The sequence below is a fragment of the Nanorana parkeri genome, unplaced genomic scaffold, assembly GCF_000935625.1.
Source record: "Nanorana parkeri isolate BGI_ZX_2015 unplaced genomic scaffold, ASM93562v1 scaffold838, whole genome shotgun sequence".
NCBI lineage: Eukaryota > Metazoa > Chordata > Amphibia > Anura > Dicroglossidae > Nanorana > Nanorana parkeri.
The window spans coordinates 258,424-274,593 of record NW_017307106.1 but is presented as its reverse complement, the minus strand read 5'-3'; the positions used below and the strand labels follow the sequence as shown (position 1 = coordinate 274,593).

The 16,170-nt window shown below is 39.8% G+C and overlaps 1 protein-coding gene across 1 annotated transcript in view; it reads left to right on the top strand.

Moving 5' to 3' along the window:
- Positions 1 to 16,170, top strand: part of MYCBP2 (MYC binding protein 2, E3 ubiquitin protein ligase) — a 243,252-nt gene that overhangs the window by 94,599 nt on the left and 132,483 nt on the right. The window contains exons 19-23 of the mRNA XM_018565383.1: positions 4,887 to 4,994; positions 11,192 to 11,311; positions 12,935 to 13,016; positions 14,852 to 14,969; positions 15,902 to 16,106. Of these exons, the coding sequence (XP_018420885.1) occupies positions 4,887 to 4,994; positions 11,192 to 11,311; positions 12,935 to 13,016; positions 14,852 to 14,969; positions 15,902 to 16,106 (633 nt within the window). The remainder of the gene's footprint in view (positions 1 to 4,886; positions 4,995 to 11,191; positions 11,312 to 12,934; positions 13,017 to 14,851; positions 14,970 to 15,901; positions 16,107 to 16,170) is intronic.

Below are 16,170 nucleotides of genomic sequence, written 5' to 3'. Positions count from 1 at the left end.
TTTCCCCTCACGTCAATTTTGCTCTGTGATGTCGATAAAGGAAATGGAGGGTGCGGTAAACACCAGGACAGGAGACCACAGACAGCATTATAAGCATTGTCCTCACGCTGCTGAACTGCGTTATTGTTTGTGTTCCTGTTGGAGAGATTTCACATAACTTCCTGTCTTCATAGCAAGTCTAGAGAAATACCCCCAAGAGGGCTGGGCCAAGCTTCAGTATTTTGCAAGTCGCTGGCTCTCAAAATACCCGAACAATGCCTGCATCCAATCTGATTGTTCAGGTATTATGACAGCCGGCGGGGCTGACTAGCAAGATACTGAAGCTTGGCCCAGTGGGAGATCCCTCCATCCACACAGTTTAGCATAGATGGCGGAATCTGTTGAAATGTTTTCATCTGACCATAGAAATTCTGCAGATAAGCTATAGGTGTATGGCCAGCTTTAAGTTGGCCCTACACTGTTCTGTTTTTTTCAGGCTGAATTAAAAAAAAAAGAACAGATTCCTACATCAGCGCTTATGAACATTGAGGAATCCCCGCTGTTTCCTTTGTTTTCTGACAGTGGTCGCTGTCAGAATACACTTGTCAGAGCCAGTAACTCATTGGCTGCTGGCTCTATTCGTTCGAAGATTTTTAGACCAGCTTCTTTGAGGCATGTATGCCGACAGCAGCGTCCACTGTGCAAATTTTAGCCGTTTCCTGAAGAACCGGATGAAATTTGCATAATATGGCCAGTAGTTTCTGACTAAGCCCCAAATCCAAGTAAGAGGTACAGTGGTCTAGTACTTATGCAAACTCCATATTTCTTCAACTTTTTCACCTGTTCTTATCAACATGCGAACATTATTTCATCAGACCCTTAACATTTTAAGGTTGGCAAAAGCCCAGCTTTCTTTGATATTACAATGGTGCTTTAAGAAGACTCCTCTTTTTATGGTAACATTTTGCTGGCAAGCTCATGATCAACCATTCTGGCGATTGCTTTCCTTAGAACTAACATCTTTGGTAGAGATTACTGGTGCTCAAGTAAATGTAATCATTTATTCTTTAAAAAGTAATTTTTCTGTGCATTCTAAATGTCTATGGCTCATTGTACCCTGAAGCGCCTACATGTTCTTTCATCTTATAATTTTGGGTTTAAACAAACAAGAAAAAAAACTCTAGAAATGAGAAATGCATAATAATTCAGTGGCACAGGATCATTAAAATTCAGGAACAATTGAATTATACTGACGCCTTTAGGAGAAATTGGCACACAGAAAAAGCCATTGGCTAGCCAGTAATAAAAACCCCAGTCCCATAATGCTGCAGTCGTTTGCTCATGTCCTAGGAGGATGACTTATTTTCTCTTTAGGGAAACATTTACCCATTTTCTTTTTGCCATCTTTATATTTTTTATTTTGAAGATTCGTCATTAAAACAAATACCACCTCCTACCTCTCCCACCCATCTCCCTGTTGCTGATCACTGGCATAGAAATTGCTAAATTGAAATGCAGTTGGTCCCTAGCAGATTAAATAAAAATGTAAACATTTTAGTGAAACTTCATAGGACATTGTACTTCCATTTCTGTCCAACTCCTGCTCCACGGCTGTTTATCCTGTGGAAAATTCCATCCATTGCCACATCTGGTAGAGCTGTCCATGCATACCTCTATCTTCCCTTAGACAGGCTGACCCACTCTCTTTGTCATTACTGAAGTTACAACCTGCTTCTTGTTCCACCAATTCTAGGTGACTTTGGCATGTAATTGTTTAAGGCTACCAGCTTGAACAGTGGACTCTACCAGTCAAAGCACACGGTGCAAATATTTGCAAGTTCACCACCTTGTTTTCTGTTCACACGTTCTCTAAAGTTCTACAAGGTGGATGTTTAGGCCTCTGCTGATGCAAGCTGTGGCTGTTAGGTCCTGTATTCCAATCTTTGAGTTACAGGAAGCCCCTAGTGTGTTCTGTTTTTTTTGTTTTTTTTTTGTGTGGACTTGTTAGTGTTGCGTTGCCCACCCCCTCAGTCCGGCTGAATTTTGGGACATTGAAATAGTTCATAAATTCTACTGGTCCTGGGTCACTTGATGTGGGGCTGCAACTAATGATTATTTTCATAATCAATTAGTTGGCCGATTTTTATCTTTTCCAATTAATCAAATACAAAAATTAAATACCATCCTTAATTTAAAATAAAATACAAAAATGCAGTGTTCCAAACATAAAGTTTACTTCAGAATAAAACTGCATGCACAATATTTTGCAATTGCACTGCACTGGAACGCACGGCATTGCAGTACCATGCATTCCAGTTTGAGCAGTCACGCTGTGGGTGGGGAGACGTGTTTGGGGTGCCATTTAAATGAATGGCACTGCAAGGCATCTACCACAGCAGAATTTGTCAGGTTGAAACCAAAAATTATTTTTTTCCCCCACCTTTTATAATTTTTTTAAATTAATTGTAAGCACATGGTGCTTAAATAGCATCAGCCAGGAAATGACAGCTGCCAGTGGCAAGATTCCGCAGACGGCAGCTGAATGCAAATACCGAAGGCCATTTCAAATTGCAATAGCCAAAAGCAGGCTGGCTATTGCACCTGCTCACTGCTTGCTGTGCCCTCCTCCCAGCGGGGAGGAGAGAGCCAGGGGATCCAACCAACTAATCGATAATGAGGATACTTGACAACTACTCCCCTAATCGGTTATCGTTTAATTGGTTTGTTGCAACCCTAACTTGATGGATGATTAAAAAACAGGATTTTGGTACTCATCGCAAAATCCTTTTGTTGACGCTCATCAAGGGGCACGGGTCATACTCATCTGTAGTTATGATCTACTCCTTGCACTGCTTTTCTAAAAAAAAAATGAAGCATCATGGGAGTGGCTGGCCAATGCCTTTTTTTTTCTTTTTTGGCCAGTGTTTTAATTGTTCCAGAATTCTAATGACCCTGTGTCCCTTAATCCTGTTATTGCCCACAGTAAGTAGATTATTTATTAAATCTACTCGAGGATCATTTTAAAACTTAGTTATACATTTCTGCATGGTTCTGTTTGTTTTTGGTTTTGTTTTCTTCTAGGGGATTTAATGTAACTTAGTTCTAGTCAGTCTTATCTTTTGCTTCCATCGTTGGTAAGGGGCCGCTTGCCATATCTAGGGGTTTTGGGAACTTCTGAAGTGAAGGAATTTGATAAAAGCATAGTAGATATCCAGTACAGAGCAGTAACAGGTAGCATCTGGTGGTAAATGGCCGTCCCCAGAATGCAGGGACTGGTGCTTATCAGATCTCTTGAAGGTACAGGTAGTCCCAGTAGTATGCGACGCACAGAAAGTCTTGGCTAAACAAAATGTAGAAACACAGAGACTGGCGGTAGACAGGGACAGATTGGGTTGCAACCAAGAGCCACAGGATGCACATGCAAATAGACCAGATTACAGGAGAAGTCAATACAGGTTAAATAACAGGATCAGAACCTAAAGCCAATATGGGTCAAATAAGGATAAACAAGACAGCCCTAATTTCTCATAAATCCGTATCTCATGAAACCATTCACTCAAATGACTTATTTTCTTGCATGCCTCTTTAGACCGCTATTGATGCTCCCAGGTACAACCAATCCTGAGCCTAGTTTTATTTTAAAGAGTGATAACTTGTGTGGTAATATTTGTGAATTGGTTTTATCATAAGGCATGGTGAAAAGATACTAACAGCATAATAGCACTAGTAGTGGTAAAATACCATTGCATGGAGAGCAGGCTAAGTAAAGCATTTTATGCATCATGGTACCAGGTTGAAAAAAAGACACATGTCCATTGAGTTCAACCCTCAATGTAGAATTGAGATTTAAGAGAAATGAGATTGATAGGTGTGGTATGAAGAAAACTGAAGCTGAACTAGGAAAGAATGCTTTGTGAATTGAGCTCTTAACGTGTTGGCCTAAGTGTATTTTTGTAAGACACTTGATTTTTACTGTGTAGGAACATGAGAACAACGTATCTAGTGCTTGGAGTGGGTCTACCTAAAATAGTTAATTTTCTGTGGCCACCAGTCTTTTACAACCATTTGCTTATAACTCTCTGGGACAAGCCCTACCTTCTGAAATTTCCACCTGCTGTGTCCATTGTCATGTTGCCATTAGGTCTTGTTTGCCATTAGGCCCCACTGCAGAATTGTTGGGACGAGGGGTTAAAAGCCTAACAAGGTAGTAGCTTTACTATTAGAGAGGATACTTAAAAGACATCTAAACACAAGAACAAACATTTATTTTGTTGCAGCTTACGGTACCAGTCCTTAGCTGAGGTGACTACATTAGTTTTAATTTGTTTGTTAGCATTTCCCACAAGTTCAGAAATACCTGTTCATCTTGTAAGATATCCATGTCCTGGTCACCTCCTGTTGAACTGAAAGCACAAAATTGTTATCTGCCTTCCAAACTGTCTTCTGTAAACCTACTGATCCCCCCTTGTAAAGCAGGTGAATAGAGGAAGACCTATTTGAAGTCCAAATCAGCAGAGTATCTTGGGTGATAACCATGGCTCAGTCTGTAAATACATTCGAGCATTGAGCAAAGCCACCCAAGGACAGAAAGTGTTAGTTGCAGGATCTCTAGGAAACAAAAGCCTGAACACCACATCTAAGGAGTGGTAAGCTGCAACATAAAAAATGCTATTTTTGGGGGATTTAGTTGCGCTTTATTGGTGGTGTCCCAGAATGTTATAAGCAGCAAGTGCGTGTGATGCAGATTACCCTTGTCCACCCAACCCCAATATCATTTTTGGTTTGTGTTTATCTTCAGATATTTGTCTTGTCATTGTTTTCCATAATTTTGTTATGTTCATTTTTCCACTAAACTTTATTTTTATTTTGTGAGCTTTCCCATGCATGTACGAAATGTCTCTTCCCAGGCCCCTTTGTATTTCCTGGTGCTAATTTTATGAACCAACGAGAGCAGGCTCTAGCCAGACTAAGAGCTCTACCAGCACAGCTAAAGATTAAGCGGGACAAGAAAAAAGGTATTTAGTCTTCCTTACTCACTAGAGAGGACAAACACAAATCTGAACCTTTCCTGAGCACATAGCATCCATTTCTATTTACACTTTCCTTTTCACTGGGAGAGGCCTGTCTTCTCACTTGATTGTATTAGTAATCCAAGATTCATGGGCAGTGTTTGACACCTAATACCAAACACCATTGCAACTGATATGCAACATGTCCTTTCATTTGTCCTCATCAGTGATTTAGTTACTTGCATTTCTGGACGCACATCTGGCAGGCCTTAAAAATAAACTGTTAGTTACCTCATAGGAGTAATTATGATACTTCTATTGTAGAGAGATTTATACCTTAAAGGCCAACTCCAAGCAAAACCATTTGTTGTGTGGCCATTTCCGCAGTGGAGTTCTAACCCTTCTCCATTCTCTTCAAAGCTTTAAAAAAATGCTGGAGTTGAGCTTTAAAGTACATGTGTCTTGAGAAAAATATTGTAGCTTTCATGTCTGGCCTCCTTCCTAGTTGCCCGGCATCAGTGTAACAACAGAGAGTCGGAATTCTTGACCACTGTTCATTTTCCTTCATTAAATCATTACTTATTGAAGCCAAAGCGTTAGTAGGGTAGAGCAACTGACCGTAAGGGTACAATGGCAGCCTATATTTTTCTCCCTTGACTGGTGTCCTTTTAAGTCAGATAATTATTTGCTTATTCCTTTTTACAAAGTAATACTTTTCAACTGTACAGTATTATTTTAAAATCAAGCAGTGTTTTTTTTTTTTTTGTTCTTCTTATTACACACACTATTTATTTTATTTTGTAACAGGAAAATAACAAATGAAAATATTCAGTTTAACTGTTATTGCCTAGTAAAGCATGCTAAAAATCTTTGCTTCTGATAGTTGATCACGCCTGCCATTGCTATGGTAACTGTGGAAAGATTTTGCTTTAGTTATTTATCTTCAAGTGCTAAAGCCTAGAGCTTACCTGGTTTCTTCTTTGGAGATAATAGCACTTCCAATGGCATTAATATACTTAGATCGCTCATGTCCAAATGCTTTGTGTATTATAAGCATATTAATATATAGACAAAAGTCTTGCGACGGTCGTAAGGTGTATGGGCACCTTTAGATCGGTCATGTCCAAATGCTCTGTGTATTATTACTCTCAGAGCTTCCCGGAACACTGCATTGTGCTAATTTATTGGTCTTTATTGATGCCATGGTGACACCTGTAGTCAATATTAGTTTAAAGACACACGAGTGGAGAACAGATATTATCAGTAACCTTTTATCTTCTGTTGTTCTACTTTCTTATTTCCAAGCAATATTCTAAATGTGGTGTGTGTGCTTTTTCTCCGAGTCGAGCTTGCCCATTCCTATTTTCAAGCCTTAATTTTTATATATAGATAGATAATATGATAGATTTTTTTTTTGTGTGTGTCAAAACACTTTATTAATCCTGCATCATAAATGTATTCTCAAATTCATGTACAAAAAGACACTTTCAGCTCTCACTATGTGCCATTTTGCCATGAAGAGATGTGATGACTCTGAAAGTATTTGCTACCGTATAGTTCTGTACAAAATTTCCTAGTAAAGCCCGTGACACACTGCATATGAAGCTGTGCAGAGCAAAGTAAGGCTGTCGGGCACGGAGGTTCGCATGCAGTGTGTGAGCTGAGCACGGCCAGATGAAAGACTGCATGTTCAGCCAATCGGCTCGCGCATATCAACTGAATAGACTTTGACGCGCGAGGCGATTGGCTGAAGATGACACTGTTCATCTCAGCTATGTGAGCTCTCGCAAGCTGACATGCCAGAGTGAAAAATAACATGACACACTGCACGCGAAGGTCCGCGCTCTACCGCTCCATGCTGCTTCTCATGCAGTGTCACGGCCGTCACAGTTTATGGTTAGATTTTGCAGGGCTTTGTTTATTCCCCTAAAGCTTTGGCCATTGATGCACGATCTTTCTTGATGACATCTGCTTGTCTGTTGTGCACTGCTAAGCCTTCCACGATTTAATGACACCTCTTTGTGTAAATCTTTGGCAGTTGAGAGATAATTATCGCGTGTTTAGAGATTTCATTATATTGGATAATCTCTGTAAATGAGCAAATTTAATTATCATAAAAACTTTATGTTGACATGATAGTACCTTGCGCAGCCCTATTGGTTGCATTGTAGCTTCTGTCCCATTATGTTCTTAAAGTGAATTCCCCCCTGAATAACTACATTTTCCTTCTGTCAGATTTCTTTGTACAGTGTGGCTGGAAGAAATTGAAATGTGTTCTAAGGTCTGTTGTATAAATATGCTTATAGCAGGCGCTACCATTTGGTGCCGACATTGTGTGTTCTTCAATCTTAATTCTCATATTGTATGGTGTGCTAGTGTTATTTAGAGGACCCCTTTGTTTGTTTTTATGAAATTTCTATGGGATTGATTCAGTCAGTTGCAGTGTTTTTACATCTCATGATGCAGAGAAGCAATATTTGTTCTTGCTGAAGTGATTGAGGAAAATACTCTATTTTTTTGCAAATAGAAGCCAAATATATTCTTCCTTTCATTCTTTCAGTGTGGTTTGGAAGAATGAAAACAACAATAGGATCAGTTATTGCAGGCAGTATGAACTTTTTTTTGTATTGGACACTTTCTTGGTTTTGAAAGAAGCTTTACCACAAGTGTGCATGCAGTGTGAGAGTTTTTAGTTCTTTGTGTATCCTGCATTATTTTCTTAACATGAATGCTACCTTTTATATATTGCTACGTATTGCTGGTTCTGTTACATTGTATTGCAATGTTTGGATAAAGCGCAGTAGGGGAGGTGAAATACTTGGAACTCTTTTTGGGAGAAAAGTTCGCTCCAGGTTCCCTCCAGTGCACCTTCTATAGTGAGAAGTTTAGAACTTGGTTCATGTGATCTCTGCTGAAGGGTATAAGTCAATCCGTACTTGGATTCACTTGGCTAATGCTGATATATTTAGCTTTGTGAGCAGCACTGGTGGAAATCTGTTGCTGTACTTTTTCCAGAATAGTTATGTCAGCCATACTATTACATTTTTTTTGTATTTGTTTTTTTAACGAGTTATGTTAACACTTTAGTTTAAATAGTTTTGTTTCTGCATCTAAAAAATAAATAAATAAATCACATGAGTTACCTGTAATGGTGGGTATCCCACTTCCTTCAAGCTGCTGCTTCATGACAAGATCCTCTCCACACCCCGAGCATCTAACTTCCAGTGCTCTGGGAGTTAGTGTTGCTGAACTCGGGAATTAAATCTTAAAAATCCATTCAAATACCCTAACTATTAACAAAAATGTATCTTATTTGTGTATCAGTCGGCTGTGGATCCTCAAATCATCTCTGAATTGGTGCTTACACTGTCCTTCCTTCTGGAGGGTGGCTACTTTTGTTACACATGGTCCCTGTGTGTGTTGTTAAGAAGCAGCGGCTCCAAGCTCACTCCTGTGATGGACTACAATCTCATGTTTAGTTTACTAATTTTTACTGAGATTGTAGTCCATCACAGGAGTGAGCTTGGAGCCGCTGCTTCTTAACAACACACACAGGGACCATGTGTAACAAAAGTAGCCACCCTCCAGAAGGAAGGACAGTGTCAGCACCAATTCAGAGATGGTTTGAGGATCTACAGCTGAGTGATACACAAATAAGATCCATTTTTATTAATAGTGTAATTAAATGTTTTTTTAAGCTTTAACTCCTGAGTTTAATGTTACTTTAATACTAGTGACCATCAGTGTGATAGAGTTGTGCCGCTCGCCCACCCCTTACTGCCCCATTTTACGTTTTTATAGAGTTCCGATTACTATTGTTCCACAATGCAACATGTCTGTGAATGGAGGAAGAGTCGATAAATGACAGGATCTGCTCTGCCCATTGACAGAGTTGCTCTGAGGTGTATCCGGTGGCATGAGGGGGTATTTTGTCACAAAGCAGCTGGAGGAGGAGGGATACAAACCATCGCAGGTAACTAATGTGATTGATACTGTATCCTAAAAAAAAAAAAAAATCTACACCCACAAAAAAATTGCAGCTTAACAGTACTCAGCTGTGGTGACTACATCAATTTTCACATTTTTAGCAAGTACAGAAAATACCTGTTGCTCTTGCCAGAAATGTGTCCTTAAAAGACAAACATTATGTAAACTAAACTACTAGTTCATCAATCCACCATGTAATAGATATTAAAAAAGACAGACCTGTGTGAAGTCCAGTCAGTAAAACAACTATGGCTGCCTCCAGAGATACAAGGGAGAAATTAGTATAAACACAAAGGGACATGCAGCGTGCCATTAGTAGGATCACCAATTGAAAATCAAGGAAAAAAAACAATCGTAAAAAGAAACTAACGTGACTGCCACATCTATTGGCTGGTAAACTGCAACATATTCAATTTTGGGGGGTTTAGATTCACTTTAATCTGTGGTATGGATAGAGTTTTTTTTTTAATGAGGAGTTTCACTCAGTTTAGTGACTATGTATCAACCTTTTACGTTACACATATTTTCATATACAGTAAACTCCCCATTATTTGGTATTCAACAACCAGAACTCTCAAGCAACGAGAGAAAAATAAATCGAGGACATGTGCTCTTTTTTTTTTGCCAGTTGCTTGATAGACATGTGCACACTAAAAAATGTTGTTAGCAGCTAAATGTATTTTGCGTTTTCAATAGCTAGCCTGCTATTCGCTATGGCATTTCGAAATAGCCAATAGCAGAATCTAGCCAGCAAATTAAACGTGGTGGGGGTTGTTGCTTGACAGTTAATAGTAACTCTCAAGCAGCCAGAATCTACAGTTATTCAGCATCTACCAATCCCCATGGGTACTGAATAACTGGGAGTTTACTGTATAAAACAATCCGTAGGTATAGCTGTGTGTGTTTGGCTGGCGTGGCTCATTGAGGACTTCAGTTGAATAGCGGCCCAGTCTGAGCTATAGTGATATTTTAATTTGTTAATCTACAGTTTGGCGAGATCAGAGTAACCAATTTTAAAGTGCAATATTAAAATATATTTGTATTGCACTACATTGCAAAGAAGTGCAGATAACAAATTGTATAGATTCTATTAACTAAAGGGTGTTTCTGTATCTCTGCAAAGGAATCACTTTGGCCCTGTGTGAGGATAATGTAGAGTTCCCAGTTATAAATTCCACTTTACTATGTGTGGGTGACATGCCTGCCTAAGATTGTTTCAGTATTTTCATTGGGTTGCTGTCCATTTTGGTTTTCTCTGTGTCTGCTGTGCCCCAGTGTTTGGTTAAAGTTTCATCTTTTGCACTCTGATATTTGTCAGTTTTACCGAGGATTCATTTGCTAAATCTCCTTCAAAGCAGTTTTCACAACTTTTTATAATTTTCATATTTCTTTCCTTTTAGGTGCTGCTCCAATTTCTCCTCTTTAATATGTTTTTTTTTTTTAACTGACTGCCTTTGTTTTACAGCAATATCTGTGTTGTAGCCCAGCATTCATGTGATACGTTTTAGCACAGTTTCTGTGCACATTTAGGGCCCATTCACACCACATCCAGATTATACCCAGACCAGATTGTTTCCGGACCCAAAATGCATCCTAATGTATCCCTATGTTGTTGCTGGCCTCTATTCCCACCAGCACAGTCCGTTCCAGACCAGAAAAATACTGCTGGTCTCACTTTGGTCTGGAATGCACTGGAACTGAACCAGATCTTGTCCAGAATATGGTGTGAACCTGCCCTTAGTGTGTAGAACTGTGAAAAATGTGCCAGCACATTTGTTCTTTTGGATGCATTGTTTATCATCTAGTGTTATGAAATGTTTCTGTAGCTTATGCACAGGATCAACCAGAAGTAGATAATTTCTGGCAATGCTTGTCCTCCTTTCCCTTTATTGTATTTGTTGATTTTTCTCTGAGCTAGTACCATGATACATTTTATTCTTCTTTCAGAGGTGCATCTCCCAAGAATGTGCACAAGGCTACAGTTTGTTTATTGCATATTTGCATTGATTTCCTTTAAGCACTGCTGGAATGGAACTCAACTGGCTCTTTACATAGAGCAAATCCGACACATTTGGTGCTTTCCAATCAATATAAATAAATGCTTCTGAAAGCAGAGTTAGTGCAAACATGCCTGTGCTTTTTATTGTCCTCATTTTCTCTCCTCAAAGATGAATTCAGTCGTATTATGCTGATTTGCTGATTTACTTTTCTTGCAGATGAGAGCAGAGAACAAGGAGAGAAGGATGCCAGCAAAATCACCACTTACCCTCCTGGGACAGTTCGGTTTGATAGCGAGCTCAGGGCTGTTCAGGTCAGCTGTGGCTTCCACCATTCAGGTAAGTCTGTTTTGTGAAATAGAGCAGTGGTTAGGTATAGGGGGTCCTGACCTCACCAAAGGGCAGCTACATAAGACTGCGGTATACTGCAAACTCTTTAGTGGTAATGGTTGGAAATTATGTTTCTTTTTTACTGTTCTGATTGGTGGGAGGTTGTAGGAGACAGTCATAGACTGGCAACATGTTACATAAGACTGCTAGATATCGCTGCCTTTACAACCTATTAAAGGAGAACTATGGGGTCAGTGTTTTTCCCCATAGTTCTCCTTAGGGTAACGGGAGGACACAAACTAGCGTCCTCCCGTTACCCTAAGCTCAGTATACCGCGAGCTACAGCTCGCGGTATACTGAGACGCCGCACCTGGAGCGGATCCCGACGTAGATGACGGGATCCGCCCAGCTGCGTGAGTGACAGCTGGCTCTGCCTATCTAGAGGCAGAGCCAGCTGTACCTGCCCCCTCCCCCGTCCGTTCCGCCAGTCAGCGCTGGCAGATGGGAGAGGGGAATACAGCCCCTCCCCCTGTCACGGCAGAGAGCCGTGACAGGATCGAGAGGTGAGGGAACCCGGTATGTTTTCCCTCACCTCCCGATCTACTGAGCCGACCTGTGACAGTCTCATTGTCACAGGTCGGCTTAGAACTATGAGGTGAGTGGAAATCACTCATGTCATAGTTCTCCTTTAACAAAATCAAGTAGGGTTGCACAAGTACGAGTACATGTACCAATACTTTTGAGCTCCAAGACTAGACTAGAGAAAAATTAGGAGGCAGCTGTCATTTGTAAGGAGCACACAGAGCTCCTGGGATTTGTACATCTCTGTTATAATGTGTGATTTTGTTTTTATAAATATAAATAAAGGGATGCACAGATACCAGTTTTGCAAGTAAGAGTACTGGTACTTGCCGAGTACTTACAAGTACGAGTACTGATACATTTTTGTTTATTGTCATGTGACAGTTTTTCTACATCAATACAGACTAAGGATTTCAGGACAGTGGTGGAGGGCCAGAGCCAGGTCCCAGCTGCAGCCACTGCAACCCTGGTAGTTCTCATGAAAATGCCAAGTATCTGCATTGGTACTCGAAAAGTATCTGTGCATCCCTAAAATCAAGGCTTCCACTGCTGACTGCTGGGGTTCAGGTGCAAGCACCAAAGGGCAACATTCATCCCTCAGGCCATAGGTTGGGCACCAGGGGAATAGAAGGTGTGCACTATATGAATTATCTATGATTCTAGTACAACCTGCTGGCCACTTGATGGAGCTGTGGTGCATAGAAAATAAATACTACTTTCCTACACTCTTCAACTCGTACCTAGTGGCCATAATGCAGTATTTCATTTAACCTGGCAAGAAAATATACTAAACATTTGTTTTTGCCTCCATTTGCACAGAACGAATGTAAATGTAATGTTGCAGGACAAATGCCTCTTTATAATATACTTTATAGATACACCCCACATTATAAAGTAATTTTTAAATCTATATGCATTAGCCAGCTTGTTAAAATGCTAGTAGTTATATAGTGAACCCTGATCTGTGTCGTACCAATACTTACCAGTAACAGTGTGGTGTCATTTTTATTTAATCTTTTTCCCAATTAATTTGTTATTGTTTGGTTGTAGTGGTTTTAATGGAAAATGGTGACGTGTATACTTTTGGATATGGTCAACACGGGCAGCTTGGGCATGGTGATGTGAGTTGCAGGCAAGTATAGATACTGCTTTTTTTATATATTTTATAAAGTAAAGGCATTTACAATGAACAGTTTATATATTAAAGTAGTGTAAGCAGGTCATGTACTGTAAGTGTAGCTATAGTTACTAGGGGAAGGACACAAGCTGGCCCTACAAGTACTAAACTTTGCTCCTGTCGGATGCAGATTTTTGTAGTCCGATCAGGTCAGATATTTAAGGTAAACCTTTCCCTTCATGCAATTGATAAACAGAGCTTAAAGAGGAACTTCACAATTTCCAAAATGTAACCCTTGTTATGGGGCTACCCCTCACTGCAAGGAATAACTGCTCGGTTTGCTCTAGGGGTGCAAATAAAGAAAATATATTTTACCGTCTGGCTGCTAGACTGGTCCTCGCAGCCTCTTCTTCCCCAGGCTTTATCAGTCTAAGCCCCGCTGATGTCATCACATCTATGCAAGGTCCATTCACTTGCATTAAACATGAGGACGCCAAGCCAAAATAGAGGGGGAGAGAGGTGAATGGTCACTGTCGCAGGATCAAGGATTGGGTAAGTGTACCGTTTTTATTCTGTTCCCTAACGAGCAGTTAACCCTTGCAGTGTGGGGGTAGCCCCAACTGCAAAGGTTAACTTTTGAAAATCCTAGAGATCTGCTAGTCAAAAGAGGACACCAATTATCGCCTACACATACATTTTGCTGTCTTCTTGGGAACCTTATATTATACATTAAGGTGCCAAAAGGACTCCTAAGTATAATTTACACCGATGCTAAAATATCCCTCCAGTCACTATATCTGGAAAGGTGTTTTGAGTCTTTCTCTAGGTATACACCTGCATATGTGGTCATAATGTCGTACCGATTTATATGTTGCATGTGTTGAAAGCGGCACGAGCTAAAGAAAACAATACAGGTGCTGAATGCTGTCTTCCATCCACCACCCATGTGAATGTAACCTTACGTGCAGCTTGAATTCCTTTTAAAAATGACAGGTTTGCTTTTTATATCTTTGACAGCAGTAATTTCAGGCAATTGCTTAATGTATCATCATAGATGATAGTCTTTAGTTTTGGGTTACTCAGGCTATTAAATTAAACACAATTGTTACACAAGCAAATTTGCAGCATTGTCACTGTATAAAATAAATATTGTCCTGAAGGTCCTTGGGAGGAAAACATAACAAAAGATACAGTTTGTAGTAAGGCTTTGTCCTACTAAAGCAAAGATGTGTGAAGATCACCCAACATTTCCCAATACTGCCTTATGAGCAATAATGAGGATATGTGCTGTTATCATCCAAACATCTGATCCCTCAGTGTATGGTAAACATGTTAGAGATGCAATCGTTTTCAATCAATTTTAACACACATTCAATTGGAAAAATGTGTGACTGTTGTGTGAAAAAGACCTCCATAGTGTTTACTTGTAGTAGTAACAACAATAATGTTACACCAAGACATTAATAGTAATAATAATATTATTATTAGTCACATATTTGCTTTACGGTTCTTGAATATGTTGTGACTGACTTCCAATACACTATATCTTATTTTCTGCCTTATGATCCAGTGCTTTATGCTTATGTAGTGGGGGAGGGTTGAGGATGCATTACATGTTCTGTACAATTCATTGCTATATATGCATTTTATTTATTCTTCATTGTAAGAGGAGAAGGTCAATTTTTACGGCACCGATAGAAGTAATGAAAATGACTTGTAATGCATGTAACCGATATTGCCTGTGACTTGCTGGCATTAAGATCACAATTCAGCCAAGATAGCCTGTACACTGAGTGTATTATGTTGGGATTTTGTCACGCTGCATGTAGTAAAGCGATCTGTTCTTTCAGGGGCTGTCCAACGCTAGTACAAGCACTGCCATGCCCAAGTACACAGGTCACGGCTGGAAGCAATCACACCGCTGTCCTCTTGCAGGATGGACAAGTATTCACCTTTGGAAGCTTCTCTGTAAGTTTAAAAAAAAGAAAATGAACTCCTACTTTTGTGAAAATATACTGTCGGTTTCCTGATAAGTTATTCAAATTGAAATAATGCTTTCCCCTCTCTTAGTTCCATGAATCTGATTTGACGTCTAAACAAGAAAACACTGCCGTGTACAAGCATAGTGTAGACTTCAGATTTAAAGGGTAATTCTAGTTTCCTAGCAAATGTGGGAACCTGAAATCCCCCCACAGATTAGTCACCTCTGGCCCCCCAGTAGTCATACCTTTTGGGGGGCCAGGTGTCCTGTACACAGCATTGCAGCCCGTTACTTTAGTCAGCGCAGTCACCTGTCTGTTGACCAATGGGCAGCGTTTCTGGGCAACAAGCTAAGGTGACCTATTTTTGGGCATCATTTTTCAGTTTCCCACATTTACTGGGAAATTCGAATTACCCTTTAATTGCTATACAAACAATAGTATTAAACTCAAAAACAGAAATAGCAGCTTATCTGATGTTAGCAGTCCAGGCATTTTAAGGGGAAATTCCACCTTTTTACAGAATTTTTTTTAAATTAAAATAAAATGTCATAAAATAAAAAAAAATCTTAATTTATTTGTTTTTGCTTCCGAGCCAGTAATGCATTGCATTCGTGGGCAGTGGTTTGCAGTTGCAATGTTCTGGCTCCTGCAAACTCTTCCTCCCATCCATGCCCTTACCTTGTTACAGATATTCAGTAAAATGGCGGGAGGAAGAATTAATGTACTTTTTAATGGGAAGTGATGTCACCACACTTGCATTCCATTGAGAACTACAAGTTTATCGCTGATGTCAAAGGATCTGTAAATGGATAACGTGGTATAAATGTAACGTGAAAGCTGCTCATGAGAGTAAGCGTAGCCTGCTTTTGCATTTCAACAAACACTAATTTTATGATTTGCTACTGAATTGTTTTACAGAAAGGACAGCTAGGAAGACCTATTTTAGACATGCCTTACTGGAATGCAAAGCCAGCCCCCATGCCGAACATTGGCTCGAAATATGGAAGGAAAGCAACATGGGTTGGGGCAAGTGGAGACCAGACCTTCCTGCGGATTGATGAAGCACTTATCAACTCACATGTTTTAGCTACATCAGAGATATTTGCAAGTCGGCACATAATAGGCAAGCGAAAGAATATTGTCTATTTTTGTGAATTCTTTATAGTTGGATAATATGTCAATCTGCT